At 46.1% G+C, this 21,301-nt stretch overlaps 6 protein-coding genes across 12 annotated transcripts; 4 read left to right on the plus strand and 2 right to left on the minus strand.

Moving 5' to 3' along the window:
- Positions 1–7: 7 nt before the first annotated feature.
- On the plus strand, positions 8–1,934 carry LOC6547861 (protein panoramix). The gene has a single exon (XM_001975008.3). The coding sequence runs from the start codon at positions 265–267 to the stop codon at positions 1,855–1,857; it is 1,593 nt and encodes a 530-aa protein (XP_001975044.1). The 5' UTR covers positions 8–264; the 3' UTR covers positions 1,858–1,934.
- LOC6547860 (kinase D-interacting substrate of 220 kDa) lies at positions 1,906–16,561 on the minus strand. Of its 7 annotated transcripts, XM_026980722.1 has the most exons (13): positions 15,970–16,561; positions 11,867–12,401; positions 8,297–8,431; positions 8,040–8,237; positions 5,209–7,973; positions 4,963–5,141; positions 4,668–4,903; positions 4,430–4,600; positions 4,146–4,370; positions 3,984–4,013; positions 3,750–3,846; positions 2,402–2,662; positions 1,908–2,342 (listed from the first exon to the last, which is right to left on the minus strand). In XM_026980722.1, the coding sequence occupies exons 2-13, from the start codon at positions 12,332–12,334 to the stop codon at positions 2,155–2,157; spliced, it is 4,953 nt and encodes a 1,650-aa protein (XP_026836523.1). In that variant the 5' UTR covers positions 12,335–12,401; positions 15,970–16,561; the 3' UTR covers positions 1,908–2,154. The 7 variants fall into 7 exon arrangements, with proteins under 7 accessions (XP_026836520.1, XP_015012231.1, XP_015012232.1 ...); XM_026980719.1 differs by lacking the exon at positions 3,984–4,013 and having other exon boundaries at positions 1,906–2,342; XM_026980720.1 differs by lacking the exon at positions 3,984–4,013 and having other exon boundaries at positions 11,867–12,354.
- On the plus strand, positions 16,511–17,783 carry LOC6547859 (queuosine salvage protein). The gene is made up of 2 exons (XM_001975006.3): positions 16,511–16,921; positions 16,978–17,783. Exons 1-2 carry the CDS (start codon positions 16,660–16,662, stop codon positions 17,751–17,753), a joined length of 1,038 nt encoding a protein of 345 aa, XP_001975042.3. The 5' UTR covers positions 16,511–16,659; the 3' UTR covers positions 17,754–17,783.
- Positions 17,777–18,449, minus strand: LOC6547858 (60S ribosomal protein L29). Its single transcript, XM_026980723.1, has 4 exons — positions 18,370–18,449; positions 18,284–18,308; positions 18,025–18,132; positions 17,777–17,957 (listed from the first exon to the last, which is right to left on the minus strand). Exons 3-4 carry the CDS (start codon positions 18,124–18,126, stop codon positions 17,829–17,831), a joined length of 231 nt encoding a protein of 76 aa, XP_026836524.1. The 5' UTR covers positions 18,127–18,132; positions 18,284–18,308; positions 18,370–18,449; the 3' UTR covers positions 17,777–17,828.
- Positions 18,450–18,704: 255 nt separating this feature from the next.
- On the plus strand, positions 18,705–19,924 carry LOC6547857 (SAGA-associated factor 29). The gene is made up of 4 exons (XM_001975004.3): positions 18,705–18,834; positions 18,889–19,117; positions 19,174–19,331; positions 19,394–19,924. The coding sequence occupies exons 1-4, from the start codon at positions 18,796–18,798 to the stop codon at positions 19,835–19,837; spliced, it is 870 nt and encodes a 289-aa protein (XP_001975040.1). The 5' UTR covers positions 18,705–18,795; the 3' UTR covers positions 19,838–19,924.
- A 39-nt stretch (positions 19,925–19,963) lies between these two features.
- LOC6547856 (ceramide-1-phosphate transfer protein) lies at positions 19,964–21,231 on the plus strand. Its single transcript, XM_001975003.3, has 3 exons — positions 19,964–20,251; positions 20,314–20,531; positions 20,590–21,231. The coding sequence occupies exons 1-3, from the start codon at positions 20,094–20,096 to the stop codon at positions 20,883–20,885; spliced, it is 672 nt and encodes a 223-aa protein (XP_001975039.1). The 5' UTR covers positions 19,964–20,093; the 3' UTR covers positions 20,886–21,231.
- The last annotated feature ends 70 nt before the right edge of the window (positions 21,232–21,301 follow it).

The following is a 21,301-nucleotide window of genomic DNA, read 5'->3' on the forward strand; positions in this document are numbered from 1 at the left end:
AAAAGTGGGATGGCAACTCCAGGGTCGTGAAAATAGGGATAGCACTTACAAAAACAAGGACTAATTATTTAATTTTCAATTTCTGTAAAATAAAAATTGCCATGGAAAACCAAGAATGGAATAGGACCTACGGAAATACACTTACTAAAAATATTTTCATTTACCATCTCTAGAACTGCAATATCAGATAACTTTTGGTGGAAAAATTCAAAGGTGTCTTATTTCATTTGTGGAAGTGATTACTGGCAAACAAATTTCGATGTCATGGACGTTCCAATCAAGCTAGAGGTCAAACTGGAGAACGATGTGGGTTGTGGCATTAACGAGGATGAGGCCACTCCGCTGCGGGAGACTACAGGCGGGACTCCGCCGCATGCATTTGCTGTTGGAATTCCTATGTCCGGATCAGGCTGGAACAGTGATCCAGAGGATGGTGGCCTTGTCCACCACTCGGCGACTCCAGGCGCACATCTACAGTCGGCCCTAGACGCCATCGACCCGAGGACCGAGCTGAAGTTCAAAATAGATGCTGATAATGCGATTTTGGACAGCTTGGTGGATGACCCATTTGATATTGGTCCCCGGGCAACCTTGGAGACATCTGCCGAAGTAAAGGTCGAAAGTCGAAATTGCGATTTACTTCCCAGCCAATTTTCGAATCGCAATAACTTTGAAGACATGAATTTGTTCAGTCTTGAGGACGCCAAAACGCTTGTACCAGACGAACAACATGGCTTCCAGGCAAATGGTACGCTCGTAGAAGATCTGGAGGCAGCCGATCTCATTGCTCAGAAACGAGAGATTCTAAGGAAATTGGAGATGGCAGATGAAAACAGAAAGGTAAAAAATAAGAAAAAGAAACACAAGAAGGATCGGTCCCATCGCTCAAACCGAGATCGTGAGGAGTCCAGAAAGCGAAATCGCAGTGCCACTTCGCAGGACGAGAACACAGATGAGAGGAACCGGAATGATGGTGATCATCGGAGCCATAAGACATATAAGAAACGAAATAGCAGTGGCAGTTCGCAGACCGATGGCCCGCCGGAAAAAAAAATTCGGGATGCAGAATTAGATTACGTTCCAGTGCGGGCTGATGAGCAGTACATCCGACTAGTTAACTTCTCCAACCTCATAGAGCACCAGCCACCGCAGGTTGAACCTAACACTGTGAATCTGTCCAAAGCGGACAAGCGTGGTCTGGCCGTCGCACGGGCGGAGTTGGTGCTGGAACAGATCCAGCAGATGGCCAACAAAGAGGAGCCGCCCGAATTCCACATGGTGGACACCATCTGCAAGCTTCCTGTTAATGAGTCGTTTAGGAACCAGGATTGCTTCGAGAATCCTTCGCCAATTTGCAATAACATGAATGTGGTTTACAAGTTCAATTCCACGCCCGGAACCAGAATCGATTTGGCTAAATGGGGCTTGGAAGCAGTGCCTCAGGCGACTAAGAGGCTTTTGCGTCTACTGGGCATCGATGTGGCGCGCCTTAAGGAGCTCCAGAGCAAAGTTAAGCCTTCGCAGCGCATCCTGAAGCTGAAAAAGGAGCAACTTGAGCAGGGCTTGGCGCCGACAAATGAAAATGAAACGGCCACGCTGTTCAAGAATGCAGCTACGCAAACAAAGGGCAGGACTGATACCCACGATGCTGGCACTCAAGTTCGTTTAGAGAGCCAGCCTAATGGGGCCTTTTGGCAGAACCCCAACTTCAATCCATTGGATTTGACTCAGCAACAGTCGAACGTTATGTTAGCCATACAGGAAATCTATAAAACCCTGCCTAATGCCACCTTGGCCGCCAAGCTCTACAATGCATTGAGACCTGCTCTGGCAATAATAAAGGGCAGTCAGCCCTGAGTATTCCATACTCACTAATATTTGCTTTATACATTCAAGAAATACATATATGCACACGCATTATACATTTATAACAAGTAGTAGTGTTTTCTGTGGCTTAGAACCAAGACTTGCAAACAAAGTGTCTTTTCTTAGCGTACCGACTATACAACTATATAATTGTGTAACCCAAAAGTCAGAGTTTCCACAAAGTCCTCCAGTTATTAGCTAATTGCGTTATAACTAATTTGTAACTAAGCGTAGCTGGCACTAAATGGCCATCTCATTGGCTGTTTTCACCTAGTAGAGAAGATTGTGTCATTTTCGCACTGTAAACACGAACGGGGCTGATTCCTCTTCCTCCTGCTGTTCCAGCAAAGTGGTCCTTATCGTGGTCCGGTGCTCCTGGGCCTCCACATCGTCGTAATCCACTGAGGAGGAGCGCAGCAGTTGGAACTGTGAGTTGGAATCGTTTCTGGTAATGATCAGCGAGGCGGGACGAGGTCCTATGAAGAATAAACTTACTATTGAGTATGGTTTTGGCTTTAAACATTGTGAACATTACCTGGAGGCGGCTTGCTTGTCAAGCGCTTGCTGGCCCCTTGGACTTCCGGCTGGCGTTCGGAAACATACTCCACATTTGGCGTTAGCTTGGTACTGTTGTTGTTATTGTTGGTCGCCGTTTGTTGAATCGATACTCTCTTGTCGGCTTTGACGCTTCCCTGCTGTTTTAAAATAGAATCCCGACCTGATGGAGGTGGCACAGAGCCGGAGGCACCGAGCAATGGGGTCGTCATTGCTGCTCCGGCACTCGGCGTGTCGAGTTCTAAAAATCATAGGGATGAGGAAGATTAAGTTAGGGATTACCCATTGCAAGGGTTGGTGCTATTCCGCAACACTAATATTAACCAGGTGAATTAAAGCAACCAATTAACTCAGAACAAAGGTTAAAGGCGTAACATAAACACAGATAGAAAGCTCAATAAAATGCAAGAGGTAACGAGTTGTTCATAAGATTTATCATTTATTTGATGCTTTATCTAACGCTAGGGATAGACATAGGATTTAATGGAATCTGGTTTAAATACCACCATTCGGTTAGTTGTACATGTGTCGTGGGCGATTAACAATTTTAAATATATATTGTGTGTGTGTGGGATGTGTGGCAAATAATTAATAACTAATCTTCGGCATATAAACATTGGAATGATTTAGTAATCGCACAACTCAAGTGTTAGTAATTGCCGATAATACTGCCCGGATCAAAGCCAAGCCAAAGCAAGAATAAAACAAGTAATACGAAAAATCGTGTTTCGGATGATATGATATTGGTTTTTGGTCCGGTTTCATTTGGCTCAGACATTGGTCCAGCCATCCAAATGGTTCAGTTTGTCAGACTTTAAAATTTAAGTACGACTCAACCCCATGCAGCTTAAATACATTGTTGTCCAAGTGCATATGTGAGCCCCTGGCCAATTAGAGCTTGGTGTCGTCATAGGCCTGTTCGCCGGAGGCATTGGGAATGACCACCACCATGGGCAAGGAACTGGACTCGTGCAGCAGCTCGCTGCTTATGGAGATCTGGCGTGATGCCCGATGATAACCACCACCACCACCAAACACCGAATCAACATGCATTAGGTCGAGCGTGCTATCGCTCAGATCGTTACCGTTGCCCAGATGCAGGTGACCACCACCTGAACCACCATGACCAGGTGAACCCACCAGAGTGCTTAGACTCTGCAGGGAATGTGAGCTAACGCTCCGGTTGTACTCCGCATGCAAGTATTGGTTGTTGTTGTTGTTGCTTATCTTGACCCCGTACTGCTTCTGATCGTCGGATGGCGATCCGAACTCAGAGGACTCGCGGATGGGTGCTAATTGCAGTTGTGCGGCTGCCGCCAACATCTCACCTGTGGGACTCGGTCTCTCGCTACTGGCCACATCCTCGTACGCCTCCTCATTCAGAGTCTGAAGGGTGCCGCAGATCATCTGCTCCTCCAGCGTGACCTAGCAATAGATACGACAGATAAGTTGAAGGGCTTACTGGGGTATTTGATATTGATCTGTAATGGGGTTGCACAAATATGGTATGTGGGCTTGGAATTTCGGGTTTCAGTCTGTGTCTCTTAGTGTCTGAGCTTTACCTGCAGATACTCGTAGTCATGCACTTTTGACTGCATTTCGTTTCGGATTGTTAAAATGGTCGGAATAAGAATAGATCAAAGCACATGAGTTAGAGCGAATCCTTTTTTCAATATACAGCTATCCGATTCTACAATTCATAGACTTTTGATGGCTCGCTTTACCTGCTTCTCCATATGACTGACGGAGTTCTTCCGTGAGAGGGACTCCCTGGGTGGCTGCATCAGGGCATCCGTCACATCCTTAATCATGGGGACATTCGATGGCGCCTCTAACGCAGGCGGTTGCTGTTGCTGGCGCGGCTGCTTCCGTGGCAATCGCTCGCATTCCCGCAACGTGGTGATCAGCAAGCGGAACAGCTCCCAGTGGCCAAAGCTCAGGCCCAGAACCTGTTCGGAACTCGTCGTTTAATACGGAAAAACTTGAAAATGATAGTAAAACACTTTACCGATTTCAGATCCGGCATATCGCAATGCTTCAGCACACGTCCATTGATGGCATTCTCGCGGAGCACAGGGGCTAGTTTGGGCAACGCTGGTTTCATGTCCTCAATCCGGTCCAGCAGGCTGATTACTCCCTCGACGGTCAAATCGGTCAGTTTGGTTTGCAGGATATCATCCTGTAGCAAATGAAAAGCAAGCATTTCCTAATTTAAGATTTCCTAAATTTAAGATAATATAACTTACACCAAACGAATCACTAGGTGAGTTAATAAGTGGGGTGACAGGCTCTGTGCTCGAGCTGAGATTCCTGGAGCGCAGCTCATTGGCAGGATACTCGTTCTGGAACATTTGGTAGGGTGGATAGGCCTGTGGCGAAGGCACGTAGGTGGTGGGCGCTGGGAATTGACGCATGGTATTGGAAACGCTGGGTCTGGCTTGTATCACTAGGGAACCCTCGTCCTCGATGGTTTGTTGATCCTCTGTGAAATGAATACTTTTTAGATTGCGCCCGAGTTTTATTTTGTTTTTTTAAACGCACCCTTCAAGACCTTTCTTAAGTAAGGATCCAGATTAATTGTGAAGGGCAAGAAGATTCGCAGATCCGCCACGAGTAAATCTGATTTGTGCAGCTGCAGGAAGGCATCGAGCTTTCGTTCATCTCGATCCAACTCTAGGAGTGGAGCAGCTTCTCGCAAGTAAGCGAGTTTCGGTCGCAATCTAAACGAATGAAGCAGATATAATAGATTCTTTCAAGATTATATGAGGATTAGGGTGTTAAACTCACTTCTCGTAAACGCTTTGCAGCGAGACACTCTCATCCGCATTGCCATCCATGAACTGATCGTGATGCAGCACTATCATACTAGCTCTCAAAGGCCACTGCTCAGTCAGATTGATCCAGGAACTAAGGCGATACCAGCTGAAGTCGATCTGGAAGGCCTTGAGCAAACGCACCGTGATGTAGATGACGTTCATCAGGCGGCGCATACTTCGTGGATTCACATCGCTGAAGTAATCATCCGTGAGTACAATGCGAGATAGATCTAGGACGGTCTGGGGATTCTGACCCAGGCGGTGAAGATTAGAGCCAGTAGAGCTGGCCACGGATTCGGAGAGACGCAGCTTCTTTCCACCACCTCCTCGGGCGGGTCCGCGCAGCTTCTCCTGACTGGAAATAATCTCAGAGGCATTGGACAGTCGACGAGCAGACACAGAGTGACCCAATGTGGGTCCATCGTCTGTCTGGTAATCTCCTCCGCCACTTCGCTTAAACAGTAGTGCTGTCATCTGGGCTCGTTGCACCTTTCTCAGTCCGGAGTTTTGCAGATAAACCGGCAAATGCACCAAGTTTCTCAGGAAGTCATGTCCTCCGATTCCGCCCTCCGTAAAGAGTCGTCGGCTATTAGCCTCTGCTGCTTTGGCTATGACGTGTGGATCCACAGAAATGAGCAAAACAAATGGTCGGTTAGGTGAAGAAAGAAGTGTTTGCACAGCATTCAGAAGAGTGAGAATTCTCTCGGTGTCACAGGAATCCAAGGCATCGATCACGCCAACTAAGCGACTCTGCTGATTGGTGAACGCATCCAGGCACTTGACCATGTCCGTCATGACGGCCACCTCGGCACCTAGCATAGTCAACGGAGCCGATTCACTGGACCGAACAGCCCTTTTCAGCAGTCGGATGTGGGAGGTGAACAGGGATACAAACACCTTGGCCAGGACATGGAGATGCGTACAGATCAGCGTGCCCATCACGGCTGCAATTACATAAAGAGCCACCAATATCCGTTCCTTTTCCTTCTCATCGGCAAACGTGAAGTAGGCCACGATGAGGGAGATGCCAGTAACCAGGGTGATTAGAGCTAGTTCGAAGACCAAAACGATTGGGATACAGCACATGCGACGCCAACGCCAGCCAACATCCACCTTCAAGCACTTTGGACGGAAGGCTCGGTACAATCTCGTGGCCAGCCATCCGTAGTGAGATTCTATAGCATCTAAGAGAGCGGCCAACATATGAGCTACAGCTCCATCACCTGTGGGTGAAGCGCTGTTGGCCTCCGCAAAGTGAAACCGCACGGGTTTTGCCTGTGAGTCCGATTGGGGTCCTGGGGGATGGCAAAAGGCCACCTGAAGTATCAGACGCAGTCTCGTCATTCTCTTCTCCAGACCGTGCTGCACAGAGTAGGCCCACTGCATGTCCATCTGGTAATTGCAGTACCTAACAGCTGCCAGAAGCAGATAGGCGAGCAGCAAGAATCCGACAGCCGCCGACACGCCCACAACCGCTGACCAGGTGCTCAGTCCCACAATAGTTCCAATGAGCAATGCCACATGAAAGCAGACGATGAAGAGCAGGCCACTGGTTCGAATCGGTGGCTCAGCCCATTGGCGCGCAAAGTTGTTCATCTCGTCGCGCAGCTTATTTAGCAGGAAACTCTTTCCACTGCCCCATTTGGCGTAGAGTCCAACGGTAATGGGAGTGGTTAATGTTGGCTCACTGAGCACATCCGCCAAGGCAGAGGAGTACAGTTCGTAGCCCAACATTCCCTCAGAGTCCTCGTTGGTGTTCAGACGTCTGGCGCCGAAAACCTGACCCAATATGGTCTTCTGGTGCAGAGAGTCAATGTTGTAGGGCGTTTCCCCAGCTTTGTTGGCTCTATACAAAAGCTGACTGTGCTTGGGATTTCGCAGGAGAGCCTCCACAATCGCCTTGCTCCTCGCGCGCATTGCAATGTGCAGGCAGGTGTCGCCCCTTTTGTCGCTAGCCGTCACCTTGGCCTTTCGATCTAGCAACAAGTGAACAATCTCCAAGTTGCGATTTCGTACAGCTCTCAGCAGGGGAGTGTCGCCATCCTTGGTGGCGGATTCCAGATCGGGATTGGTGGCCAATAGTAGCCTAACAATGGGCGTATGTCCTTTCTCCACCGCGGTGTAAATGGCCGTCTTGCGATCTTTTCCCTGTATATCCACATCGGCATGTTTCTTGAGCAAGGCCTCCACCACAGTTCGATGACCCGCTTTAACGGCATGGATGAGCGGTGTATCTGCTCCGCGGTCCTGGATATTTATGTAGGCACCAGCCGCAATAAGGGAGGCGGCAATATCCTGGAAACCCTCACGACTCGCTATGCAAAGGGCAGTCATTCCATCTTTGTCCAAGGCATTTACATTTGGCTTCTTTTCGAGAATGGAACTAACGCAATCTGTATGGCCGCCGGCGGCCGCAACGAGCAGAGGCGTCCATGAATACATGCCAGCGGTGTCCACATTTGCTCCAGCCTTGAGTAAAGTATCCACAATCTCTACATTTCCTCGCCTGCATGCCCACACGAGGGCTGTGGTTCCATACTTATCACCCACATTCACTTTTGCGCCGCGTTGCACCAGAAGCTCAACGATGTCCTTATAGCCACGGCCCGCCGCCCACAAAAGGGCGCCCAGGTGGTAGTTACCATGGGCATTGCCATCTGCTCCTTTGTCCAGCAGTAGGCGCACCAGCTCCGTGTGTCCGCGGTAAGCTGCCCACATCAAACTGGTCCAGCCGCCCTGGAAAAGCGTTTGCCAATTCAATTAAGACTGATTCAGAAATGTAGCGTAGAGCATAAGACTTACCATATCACGATGCTCCACTTCAGCGCCATGGTCCAGCAGCAGTTGGACAACATCTAAGTGCCCGTTTCGGGAGGCGCATAGCAGTGCCGTCCAGTTGTCCAAATCCTCCGCCTGGACATCGGCACCACGGGCCAGGAATTCGCGGACAAAGGCAGTCAAACCTCGTCCAGCTACTACCATCAACACTGTGGTGGCATTCTATAAGAGATCCGAAATAGTACCAAGTCATAGCTAATATTCCGCTCGAGGGGACTCACCTCATCCCTATCGTCGATGGTAAGATGTCGGCTGTCCAAAATAGCGCGCAGACCGGATATATCATTATTATCGATGTACTGCAACAAGGCACGATGTCCCAGCGAACCCATGGAGTCTCCGAAGCGATTTATGTTCTGCACAAAGAGTTCTGGGTATTAGTGGGTTTCTAAATAGATTTTCATAATTCATGTTCTCACTCAAAAACCGAAACAAACTTCATGCAAATAAAAACCGTTTTAGCAAAACTTGTACCAGTTATTCGTGTTAAAAAGCAATTAAGAGACAGAAACCGTAACTCATATAAAAATGTTGTAACATTTGGCGGGGGGTAAATATAGAACATCAATTAGAGACTTCAGTTGTCTCCAGGGATCAAAGTCCAACATTTTGCATGCTTAGTTTAAGCCAAAGAAACCACAACATTAGGAAGCAATTATTCTTACACATACAGAAATAGTTTAACTTAGTGCTAAAAATTGGTGTACTGCCAAAATTATCCACAGATCCATGATTGAGTCACCGAGCTTCCGGGGCAATAAAGAAATTATGCGGGTTATAAAAAGCCACCACCGCCAATCATAGATGGGTAATTGTGAAATAATCAGTTATCCAAGAAATCAAATACAAAGTAGGGCCGTTTTATGGGAGTTTTCAATAAATATAAAGGGGTAATTCCTGGGACACATGCCTCGGTACCAAGACACGCGAAAGTCCATGCTATCTAAGCGACTCCCCAGACGAATTTGATCTCGTAGTCCCTGGGCAAATAGACATTCGTATGGCCAGGTAATCGCTCATCTTAACGATAACGTCACAGATTGCCATATTTGTTATTTGAACAATTGCCAAGCAGTGTCTCACACGCACTGCAGTGGCTTGGCTTTAATTTATTTGTCTATTCTAATTAATTTCGTAGGACCTTCGGTCGTTCGAGAAACGAAACATTCAATTGAATCAATAAACCATCACCCATCAACCATAAATAATATGGCTGCCTTATTGGCGGGGCAAGTTCGCTCTGGCTGTATTCAGATTTGGATTACTTCGCCATCGCCATGGGCTTGGGTTTCATTCGAGGTGTTAAAATGCACTCGGGCGTAACGAAGGGAAGTAAATATCAATAGGTGTATATTGGTAAACAAAGTTACCGCCGAATAGTCTAATGTTAGATCTAATGGCTGACTTTTAAGCACCCTAGAACGAGTAAAATAATGGCGTATCAGTGGGGAGAGTTGTCTGGCCGAAAGAAATAGATAGAAACGAGATTATTCAGATAGCTCCAATTTACGACTGCAAGTGTGAGTGGCGCGTGAGTAAATTTTATAAGTCTCGAATATGTTTATTTATGTTTTTTATCTCTGAGTTTTCGCCTATGCAGTGGTATTTCCCTTCTAAACAGCCAGAGTTTTGTGCTGAGATCGAGGGAGAGATGGTAGATGAAGGGGGTTTCAACTTATTCCTTAAGCCTAATTAACTGAAATGAAGTGTGATTCTAATACCCCTGACTAATTTAATCAGGGGGTGCAATTTACTCGCAAATACTTTACATTTTTCCCCTTTTTCTTCGCCGGTGATCGCAAGTTGTTCAAGCTCAACCGCGAGGCATTCAGTATCAATTCATCGAAGCTCTTGGATAGTTTCATCTTGTCAGCCGATACTCGTTCCACACTCTCGGTCTGCAGTTTTGATTTCGATTTTAATTTGATAAATTGTATATTATTTGGCCTTTTTTGCGGGCTGTTGTACGTGCGTCAAGCTGATAAAACTCGGCATTCTCCGCAGTGGTTTGCCAAAGATCACTAGTTTCGCCAGTCACACACTCTCACTGAATGGCACTTTAATCAAGTGCCAGTATGTGCATATTATTTCTGCATTTTTCCTTGTAGCTTTGTTTTCCTCTTTTTTTGTTAGCTGTATGCCACTTTATTCCGCGCGGCCAATTAATTGACAAATTAATACCACCGGGTATTTGCTTTCTGTCTATGGCTGTGCCTGTGGCGTACACTGCGCACTTTTCCTGCTGCTTTCCGATGCAACCTGTCGCCTTGGTGGCCCGTTGACGTCTGAGACAAGTGAGTTATCAAGCGTTTTGCTGCCGGACTGTGCGATATTAAGTTTACACGCGACCCGACGCAAGCATCGCTGTTTTCTGGCCGATTACAGTCGATGTGGGTGCTTTTGGCCGAGATACGTTGGCCACTAATAAGCTGGTTTGTTTTTGGCGGCCTGCGCTTCGTGCCGCAAATGTGGTAAATGTAATTGGTAATTGGCCACTCGAAACGTGTTTGCCGCTTTTGGAGCTGTAGCTTTTGGCCGCTCCTGCCGCCACGAGCGTTGCACCAAGACTGATTGACCGACCAGGTTTTGTGGTCACCACATCGGGTCTGGTTATGTTCGCACTGCCTTGCGCAAAGAGTTCCACTTGAATTTGTGCTTGGGGCGCTACCTCTGCCGACTCCATTGGCTCAAAGAAGAGCGTATCCTTTGGCCTTTAATCATTTGCCCATCAGCTAATTAGTTTCAAGCGATGGCCGGGGGGTGGAATGTGCAGTGCCTGTATCTCGATAATTACGCGACACTTGGGGAGATAGGAAGTACCAGAAACCAGAAGTACTGGCGACAGTGACTGAGGGCGATCGATAAGATGAAGACGTTCATTGAACGATGGCCAATTCGGATGTTTGGTTTCCGACTCGACTCGAGTGGCTTCAATTGAGTCGCACGTCACTTGAGTTTGCCTAATGGATTCTCCGCACCGAGTGTTTGTATAGTCTCATAGTAATGGGTTTAGTTTCGCTGCGTCAGTGGAATCACAGGCCAGAGGAACATCAGCAATGTGCTATCACAGCATCCGGTACACCAATAGTTCAAGAGTTATGTAAGAAAAGGAATTTACATGTAAAAGTAGTTCGAGCTGATAGGCGAAACATTTGTCAAACACCCAACTGTGGTTCACGAATCGTTTTAATTACTGTTGCTCAATGTAATTTTGCTGCATTTTTAGGTTTTAAACGATATACATTTAATTAGCGCATTTAATTACTATTATCAACTTACGCAATTTTAAATGTAAAGCGTTCTTTAACGGTACTATCCTGAAACTACAACTCCTGCATTGTTTCCACGCGGATTTAGGTGGACAAGTATCCTCGCTATTACAACTAGCTTTCAACTGAAAATGGTGCAATGCCAGTGCACAGTTAGGTGCTCTTGTTGCAGAGTGCTGGGAGTTGTTCATATTTTGCTACCCGCAACTGTGGACCAAAGCACCAGTCTTGGGCGTGCGAGCAGAGTGGAAGAGTGAAAGAACAACCATTCTTGGGACATTAGTGGCACAGAGCGAAGCAGTTAACCAAAGTCGGGAACGAAGAAGCGACTGCAACTAGAATGTTTATTTTTAGATGCGGTGCACGCGACCCATACTGGTTTTTAGTCGATGGGAGTGTGTGTGTGTGAATATCGAGTATCTATGTACACATGGGGTTAGGCCAATCTCGGGGGTTAGGATCCAACAAGCGGCAGAGCAACAAGGTTACAACACCAACTTAGCCAGGATAATCGGCATTTACGTGGGCATGGATGTGGGAGAAGCGGCGCAGGGCCAGATTGAAGTGACTGAAACGGCGGGAAGGACTCTGGTTGGAGTGCTCCTCGTGCTCCTGGTTGAGAGTGGGACTGTCCTTTCCCTCCGCCGCAGCCACCGCCGCATCCGTCTCCTCCTCGATGTCGATCACGAAACGGGGCAGGGAACTGTGCGGTTTCCGCTCGGTCCCATAACTGCGATGTGGCTGGCGGGGATTCCTGTGGTTAACCGCGACTATCACCCGCTCCTCGCTCTCCAGCAGTGGTTGGTGCAGGGACTGAATGTCATGGTGGTGCAGGTTGCTCACCAGAGCACCGATGGTGGAGTGGCCAGCGGTTCTGTTGGGTGAGCTGGGTGATGCTGTTGTGGCTGGAGTTGTGGAATCTGCGAGTGGAGTTTCCTCTGCAATGGACGCCGTCTTTTGTGGCTTACGGGAGTGACCATCTTTCGGCATGACTGCTGATTTGGGTTATTCTGCGTTTAAGGTGACAATCGCGAGATGCCTTAGTGCTCTCGTTTATCTAGGACGTGGCTTAGTTAGTATATAATTATTTACGTGACTTAAATCGCTACGAAAGCTCTGCGCTCTACGGCAGTTTAGCTTTACGGAATTGTTAATGGTACTATGACTGACATGTCTTGGTCTAATTAAGGCTGACTGAACGGAAGAGCAATGAATGCCATTCCCTAAATGAATCATAATTGACTGATTGATGCAATTTCATTGGGGTTTGGGGTGGACCTGTCGAGCAAGCTGGCTTTTCTCCGGGCTTGCCTTGAAAGGAAGAAGGGTGGGCAGGCCGATAAGACGAACCTAATACTCAGCAACTGACAACTGTTCCTGCTATCACATGATATCTGCGGCTAGATTCGCTGATAGGAAGGGAGCGCAACTCGGCTATAAAGTTCTGACTTGCACTGCACTTATCGCGGATTCATTCCCGGAACACACCTCACTCCCACCCGGATTCGTCTTTAGGCGGGACTTGAACATTTTCGCCAAACTCTCGCCGCTCAGTTCCGTCTTGAAGGCCGCCTTGCAATCGATGAAAGAGATATGCTATTTGTAAGTATGCCGAAATTCAATTTGGACTCAAACGAACGTCGGACATCGAGTGCCGCCAGTAAACTGCCGGCACTTTGCGTGGAAGCATCGTATAAATGCCATGGCGACGGGCACCAAACGATCCGCTCTCTATTTAGTTTTCATTAATTGGGCAAACAGCCCCGATAGCCTGATAACTTGGATAAGCAATGGATACCAGCCTGTATATAACCGCTTCCTTATAAACAACGTACTACACACACAGATTACCGTGTTAATTGCCTTTATATTTCCCCCAAAGTCAAATAGAAGTGAGATTCACACCGGAAAGGGATCAACAGATTCGGTTATCTTCAAAGGTATTTGCTATGTTTATAGTATAATGGCACTTAAATGAAACTTAAAATCCTTTTTTATACGATGAAGGATTAAAGTTCAAATTTATAATGTCTACTTTGAGGAATCGAATTGGTTAGCTTCCAAACCCCCTTTAACCGCCTTTTGGCGCAGTTTGTGGCAATTGTTTCATCGAAAGACAGCATACTTTCGGGATTGGGCCATCAAGTGATGTAGAATTCATTTCTATAGCTTCGACAGTTAAGGGTAATTGGAATTCTACGTGCATACGAAGGTATATCTTCATATTGAAGGGTGTGGGCGATTCGCGACGCCTGGACTAATTGTGACGATAAAACACACAGATGGAGTGCCGTTGACGCTATCGGTAAAACATTCTGCTTCGGCAAACGTATGGAGCAGTATCCGATAAGGGGTCGCCATCAAGCGAACGCAACATATGCCGGCTGAACCCACCTGACTGGCATTACCACCTCGGCCGAAGGATCCGCGTAGGAGTCCGAAGGGAAAGATGCTGCCGTAGCCGCTCTGATCGCCCCGTCGATCCTGTCCAGCACTGCTCGTGGTCGGCGAGTCCATGAGCGGATCCGGATTTAGGGGCGACATCTCCGAGTAGGCGCGGCCCATCAGCTGAAGCTTAGGCGTGCGCCGCATGGTTATATGTAGCTATTAGAAACGTTCACTGGTGAGGTAATCCCGGAACACCTTTATCTTATTATCAGTTTTACAGCACAAACATTTGCTTTGTCCCTTGAGGCTCACACAAAACTGGGCATCTTCGTGAGGAATCTGGTGACTTAAACGATTGGCATATATAATATACAGGCAAATTAGCTAAATCCGAGATTGCAATCTATTTTAAATATTATGGAAAGCACACCGATTACGATTAGAGAAGCGCACGCGGCGCGCTCTGCTGGAAAACTAAATGGAATTGGAATTGGCAGCGAAACCGCTGGCGCAGAAAGAGAATAGTCGTCAATCGCTCTCCTGGCTCTCCTTTGTTTTATTTTACTTTATTTTCTTTTTTGATAAAACGAGAAACAGTAACCCAAAAAATAGCGGTGTTTATCAAACTAGGCGTGTGTGCCCAGACACACACGTGATGCGCGAATGTGGGCGATGTCGCAATGAAAACAGAAGCGAAAAGCCACTACCGAAGCAATCGATACCCTTGATTACTCACTAGTAAGTCCGTCGAGGTTTTACTGGGCTAGAACGTATTCATGGTTCGTGCTTGCATGGCAAGGAAACCATTCATTGCTACTCATTGTTCATGGAAAATGAGGAGCACAGTACTGAGAATACTGAGCTTGATCACAGCTTATATACAAAAGAAAGATCTTTAAATTTGAAGCAAGTTTAATAGAGCTACAAGCTTAAAATTGAGATAAAAGAATTGATTTGTAAGCCCATAAACATGTGTGTTTTATATCACAGAATAAGCATTAGAGTCCGTACTTCTTCAGCTCACTCAACGCTGTTATCTTATCACACAACGGATGGCCAATTTCAAACAATTTTCAATCGGCGTAAAACATTGTTAGCATGTTAATCACTCAATTTGTTCAAATCATAAACAAGGCCATAGTTTACTAATCACAATAGTAGTGATTAACGCTATGGATTGGAAATTTGCTAAGAACATTGCTGAAAAAATACAGCTTTTATATCCACTTTGGGGTCGTATGTCCACTGTATCTTTGTTTACTGGAGGAATCACTCACTCGGGAATTTGAGACGCGTCTGTCGCCATTTGGTGATATGGCTAAATGCGATTGCACGAAACGCGAAATGGAATACACCGGACCACTATCGACCATCTTCACAATTTTTCACTATATTTATGCAGCTTACCGTCAGATGTCGGAACGATACGAAAACAAACTGAGACGCTTCAATCGATGAAATCAGGTGCGATCAATGATTGCCAAATGTCTGATTTATCTCGCGAATTAGCACATGATTGTGAGGCGGTTGATTTAAGGAAGATCTCAAGTACCTTTGTGGATCTAGGCTCCATCGCTTGACAAGATCGTTGTGGAAAAATATAGAAATCAATGCACGATCAGTTCAAATTAGCACATTCATTTTGACGAGCGGTCAATAATTGACGATGATGATGTATTGAAATTGCGTATCTTGATTACAGTTAAGCTACCGCCTTACTTTGAGGATACAAAATGTGAAGTACACGATAAGGGGAAAGATAAAGAATGCCTTACTTTCGAGCACTCAAGCTATTATGACAGATTACATGCGGAACAGTTTAAAAAAAACCTACAGCCGATAGCACTCCCTTCAGAAGTAAACAAATAACTAAATTAGACAAGTGACGATTGCTAAATGAAAGCGAAATTCGCGCGGGGCTCGGAATAGAATATTATAATTATAAAAATAAATGCGTCTATACTGTAAGTGTGTATATTGCAAGTTCTAGGTCTCTTAGTTTATTTATGTAAACTACATATACTTTGGTGTGTGTGGGAAACTCAAGAGTGAATAATACAATGGAGAATTGTCAACTATTTAAGTGTACAACGTGTTAGCACATTTTGAGGCTACTTATGGGCCACTGGTATAGTAGTATACTATATAATTATCGGATTCAGTCGTGTCTACAAATTAAAATAAAGCCTGTGGGATGCGGCATGTTCAGCGCAACGGGTTAGAACCGGATAGCTCACCTGCTGACTGGATCAAGGGCATATATATCTGCGTATCCGGGTTTTGGGGTATATCCTTGGGATTTTCTGGGATATGGATCTCCAAACGGAATGACAACAAACGACAGCTGAGCAGCTCTCGTCAACAGCTGAGCGCACGTGTATCTGTATATGTATCTGTATCCGCGTAGTCGTATCTGTGTGGGTGCGGGTGGCTCAGTGTGTGGGTGCCAACTGAAACGTCGATAAAATATTTTTCTTAACAGCACAAAGAACTTTCGGCACTTGAGCAATTGTTGAGTTCATTAAATATTTCCAGTGCATTAACAAAAAAACAAAGCCACACAAAAACAAATTGATGACTTTTTGTTTAATCATTCGACGGCAGTGTGGGAGTTATCTTTTTTTGCGCGCACTTCACTCGTCGAACGTTACACAATCAGTTACACAAAACTGGCGGCAATTCGGTGACCCACTATTGCCATTTAACTATTATTTGCTTATTTTATTCCGCGAGCAACGAGCGAAATTCACAGCTCCTTCATGTGTTATTTCAGAGTTGCCACCCAGCCGACACTGTTCTGGCGTGTCTGCAGCCCTGATAGCGTTGCCAGACTACGTAGCTTCGCAAATCTCCCAAAAAAGCCAAACGCCTGTTACAGCGCCAAAAGTCGCGATATCTCTATTAAAAACTTGAATAAAATTGTTGAAATGTCCAGCAGCAAATTAAGTCCCCGAGAATCGGGAACCTATATCGTAGAACATGCCAAGCATATTCGTATTCTGCCCGCAGGCATTGAAAAGCTAACCCAGGAAATCGTAAAAGGGCTAATAGAAAAACGCATTGCTGTGGAAAACTTTTCGCAGCACGAATTACATCCAAATCCAACCCCAAAGCAGCCGGAGGAGTATTCCAAAGCAGCCGACTGGGTCTTTGTGCTGGACACTCTAAACTTTTGCTTCTGGACCCCTGGTGAGTAATTTATATTTATAGCAGCATCCCCTATCTTCAATGGTAATCTTCCGCAGATAACTACACCAAATACAAGGTCGATGGCTATACCGGCTACTTTGCTCTGTGTGCTGCGGTTAAAAGAGCCATCAAGGAAGGCGTGGATGTGATCAATCCTAAGTTCTATTCCGAGATTGATTTGAAAACCCTGGAGAACATTTTCCGCTCTGACGATGGGGAGACCGTAATTCCGCTGCTCCAAAAACGTCTGGAATCGCTCCATGAAGTGGGTAAAGTTCTAATCGACAGGTACGGCGGCAGCTTTGAGAATGTTATCAAGAAGGCTGAGAAATCGGCAGTCCATTTGCTGGAACTCGTTGTGGATGAGTTTCCCTGTTTTAGAGATGAGGCAGAGTTCGCTGGAAAGCGAGTTTCCATCCTGAAACGAGCCCAAATCCTGGTGGGCGATGTGTGGTCCTGCTACAGAGGTCAGGGACTTGGGTACTTTAGTGACATCGATCAGATAACTATGTTCGCCGACTACCGAATTCCCCAGGTGCTAGTGCACTTTGGCAGTTTGGAGTACACCAGCGAGCTATTGGAGTTCCTAAAGACGGATACTATTCTGGAGAATGGCGATCCCCGAGAGGTGGAGATACGCGGCGCATCCATATACATCATCGAACAAGTTAGGGATGCTGTGGTAAAGGTACTCAAAGAGCAGCACCCTGAGATATCACTGGACAACGTCAACTCCATTGTTATTGACCAGTATCTGTGGGACTACCGGCGTCGGCACAATGCAGACTTGGAGCACATTCCCTTCCACAAGGTACTGAGCATCTACTACTAGCGACGGCAACTCAAATAAAGACGTTTGTTTGTAAAACTGAATTGTCCTTTAATTATCCACAATCGGGGCAATCATCTACAGAGTTACAGGCTTGGGCTTGCCTTCCTGGGAAGCGACGCGTTCGTTGAACCGCTTGACGGATTCCTCGCGGGAAAGGTTTCCCTTGCGGGCGTAGCGCTGGTTGATCAGGAATTTCACATCCATCTGAAGATAAAAGGTTATTAATAATGAGCTGGATGTTAACTAGATTTGCTTCTTTTCGAATACTTACACCCAGAGTGGACTCGTGGCGTTTGCGCAGGGGGCGCTTGATGCCATTGCGATGGGCCTTCTTGTTCTGGTTGTGATTTGTGTGGTTCTTGGACTTGGCCATCTTAAACTATTCCGGATATCCAAAGTTCCATTGATAAGGCACATGAAAACAGAAAAGATTCGCCATTACAATTTTTGCTTGGTGTTAGCAGTTGGAGTTCACTTTTAGTCATCGCCAATTCAACAATTGTTGCAATGATCGTGTATGAGACACCTACGTTTTTCGCACACTGGAATTCCTAGCTGCAAATAAAGATTTTACAATTAAAATTAGCCAATTGGGAAAAACGAGGAGCACACTTACGGAAACGCGATGGAAAAGAAGGGAGAGCTAGAGAGGCAGCTATATAGCGCAGAGAAGGGACTAAATAACGCCAACCACGTGAAGACATCGTGCTGTTAACTGGGTGCTGTTAAGCGCACTTGCTTCCATCACTAATGTATGAAAAGTAAACACATTTAAAAGGTAATTCTTTGTTTCAGAAAAGGAACCAATGGTCGATCCCACCTAAAGCAAAATAAGAATATAATATGAACAAGTTTGTTACAATAAACAAAACATTAATTCTGATTAAATTTATTATGTTGAAAATGTTAAGAATAAATGTTAAGAATGTTAAAAATACCAAATGTAAACATAAAACTATCGCACTATTGACACTAACGCGTTGCTTGCTCTTCGTTTTTTTTGCTTGCCTTGCAAAGCTATATAAATTGATCAAAAAACAACATGCCACTGACTGCGGAGAGTGCCGCCCAACAGATTCAGGTGAAAATGTGAACGATACTTATGATTTATTCTCCAAGTCCATGGCATTTACAGGATCGCCTGAAGGACATTCAACAACATATCCACATTGTGGACGAGGAGCGTCGGCGGGCGGAGAACTCCATTGCCAGTCTGGTGCGATCTCTGCATGCCACCAATCAGAAGGTGAAGCCCCTGCTCAAGGCCAGTTTAATAGAGGCGGCGCAGGAGGAGGCGACAATCCGCGCCGCACTGGCAAAAATCCACGAGATTCGAAGCATTCGCAACGAGAGACGCATCCAAGGTACATAGGTGTGTAGTGGGATCTATAAACAGGACTTACTCTCACTTATTCCACAGCTCGCAACGCTGGAAATAAGGAGGCCATTCGACGTGGAGCCCTCATGAAAATGGTGCAACTCTCAGCTCAAACATTGCCTCTATTCGTTGGCAAACTAGGAGAACGTGCACCAGCTCTATGTGGAGCCATTCCTGCCGAGGGGAACTATGTGGCCAAGGTAAGCTTAACATTTTCAAAATGCTGGAATAATGATCAACCCAATTAAATTCCACTTAATAGGTTGGCGACAATGTTGCCGCCTTAGCCAAGGGAATTGATGAGGAGGAGAACTGGATCCTGGCGGAAGTCGTGCAGTTCCTGCACCGTCAAAACAAATACGACGTGATTGACATTGACGAGGAGCAAAAAGATCGCCATGTGCTAAGCAAGCGAAAGGTCATCCCGCTGCCTCTGATGCGTGCAAATCCAGAGACCGATGGTCACGCCCTGTTCCCCAAGGACACAGTGGTAATGGCGCTATATCCACAGACCACCTGCTTCTACAAGGCCATTGTTCATCGCCTGCCGCAGACCGCCACCGAGGATTACGAAGTGCTCTTTGAGGATTCCTCGTACATGAACGGGTATGCCGAACCCTTGCCGGTGGCCCAGCGCTATGTGATTGCATATCGTCCCACGAAAAAGGGTGCTGGCAGTGGGAGCGGGAATCTATCATCAGCTTAAAATTATATATAATAATATTGTAGAAGAATCATAAAAAAAAAGGAATCTTAATCATAGCTTTGCGCCTCAAATTTAAATTTTATTTTGTTCACAATAGAGTGGTTTCTGTCTAGGGTAAAAAGAAAGTATTTTCCGACTGGTATATTAATACCGTTAATATTTTTAGTCTATTTGCGGAACACGGCTACATTGATTCCCCGATTAAATAAACTTTGTAAAGTTTGTAGCAAGACAAAGAGGAAAACAAGCAAATAAGATGAGTGAAACGAGTTTAGCGACGCAGGCCAATGGCACTACGGAGAATGGAAACTGCTTTGATATCCTGAAAGTGTCTACTCTATTCGAAGCGAGCCTTCTGGAGGAGGATGACGTACAGTTGGACGCCTACTTGGCGGCCTACGAAGAAATAATGAAGTAAACTGAGTGAATCTGATGAGTTTTTAGTGCTGCTCTATATGTCTTTGGCTGCTCCTTAGGTTCTTCCAGCTGATGGGCAGTGTCTTCAGTTTTGTCAGCAGCGATGTGCGCAGCAAAATTGATATCCTATACGCACTGAGAGCCAAGGACGCGGAAGAGCAGGAACACTTTAATACCTTCAAGACCATGCTGGAGTACGAAAAGGAGGCCCAGTTGCTGAATCAGAAGGGTTACGTGTCCGGCAGTCGCACGCTGCTACGTCTTCATCGCGGTCTCGGTGAGCATTACGCACATCTAACTGCCACAGTGGCTAATTGAATGGGTTCTTTATCTAGACTTTGTCTACGAGTTTCTCAATCGGACCCAGGCGATACCCGACGACCAGAAGACTGTGGACGTGTGCAAGGCGGCCTACGATGACACCCTGGGCAAACATCACTCATTCCTCATCCGCAAAGGAGCTCGCCTGGCTATGTACGCGATGCCAACTAGAGGAGATCTTCTGAAAAAAGTGTGCACCGATGTCGAGGCTGCCAAGGAGAACCTGCCTCTCATGCTGAAGCGCATGAGAATCAACTACGATCGCACGGAAGAACTCTACACTCTATACGATTTACACAGCCTGCCTTAGAGTCTACATGTTATAATCTGGGGTATTCAAAAGATCTGATAGAGTGATAAATACCCAAAGGGACATACTACTTTTTCAAGCCGGAAAAGGTGCCTATAACATGATATTATTCTTTTATAATACGGTTTTGTACTGCATCTCTCTAAGGGATCTTGTGGCTACCCCGGCCTAGTTTACGTAGCTAAAATTTCCTGTGTTGAATGTGTAACTGCAAGTATTCGTTTCCTAAGACGTAAGTTTTAATTTTGCATTTCATATTGCCTTCAATCGCTCATGTATCGCCTTGTCCACAGGCTGTGCAATATTTCCGAAATCCCCTGTATTTAACGCCATAAAAGCTTTAGTTATGAATGAAACTTGTCTTATCTGGGTGTGTTGAACTTGGCCAACCTGGACAAACATAGTTTCCCGTGTCC

Source organism: Drosophila erecta, unplaced genomic scaffold (genome assembly GCF_003286155.1).
Source record: "Drosophila erecta strain 14021-0224.00,06,07 unplaced genomic scaffold, DereRS2 tig00000092-arrow-pilon, whole genome shotgun sequence".
NCBI lineage: Eukaryota > Metazoa > Arthropoda > Insecta > Diptera > Drosophilidae > Drosophila > Drosophila erecta.

Coding starts and splice junctions, on each gene's coding strand:
- LOC6547856 (XM_001975003.3), top strand. CDS start 20,094: ATGAGTGAAACGAGTTTAGCGACGCAGGCCAATGGCACTACGGAGAAT. Junction 20,252..20,313: donor GCCTACGAAGAAATAATGAA/GTAAACTGAGTG, acceptor GCTGCTCCTTAG/GTTCTTCCAGCTGATGGGCA. Junction 20,532..20,589: donor ACGTCTTCATCGCGGTCTCG/GTGAGCATTACG, acceptor TTCTTTATCTAG/ACTTTGTCTACGAGTTTCTC.
- LOC6547858 (XM_026980723.1), bottom strand. CDS start 18,126: ATGGCCAAGTCCAAGAACCACACAAATCACAACCAGAACAAGAAGGCC. Junction 17,958..18,024: donor GCCACGAGTCCACTCTGGGT/GTAAGTATTCGA, acceptor TTTTATCTTCAG/ATGGATGTGAAATTCCTGAT.
- LOC6547860 (XM_026980722.1), bottom strand. CDS start 12,334: ATGCCGAAAGATGGTCACTCCCGTAAGCCACAAAAGACGGCGTCCATT. Junction 5,142..5,208: donor CTGCAAAGCGTTTACGAGAA/GTGAGTTTAACA, acceptor TCATTCGTTTAG/ATTGCGACCGAAACTCGCTT. Junction 3,847..3,983: donor ATGACTACGAGTATCTGCAG/GTAAAGCTCAGA, acceptor ATCTATTGCTAG/GTCACGCTGGAGGAGCAGAT.
- LOC6547857 (XM_001975004.3), top strand. CDS start 18,796: ATGCCACTGACTGCGGAGAGTGCCGCCCAACAGATTCAG. Junction 18,835..18,888: donor GTGCCGCCCAACAGATTCAG/GTGAAAATGTGA, acceptor TGGCATTTACAG/GATCGCCTGAAGGACATTCA. Junction 19,332..19,393: donor AGGGGAACTATGTGGCCAAG/GTAAGCTTAACA, acceptor TCCACTTAATAG/GTTGGCGACAATGTTGCCGC.
- LOC6547859 (XM_001975006.3), top strand. CDS start 16,660: ATGTCCAGCAGCAAATTAAGTCCCCGAGAATCGGGAACCTATATCGTA. Junction 16,922..16,977: donor CTTTTGCTTCTGGACCCCTG/GTGAGTAATTTA, acceptor AATCTTCCGCAG/ATAACTACACCAAATACAAG.
- LOC6547861 (XM_001975008.3), top strand. CDS start 265: ATGGACGTTCCAATCAAGCTAGAGGTCAAACTGGAGAACGATGTGGGT.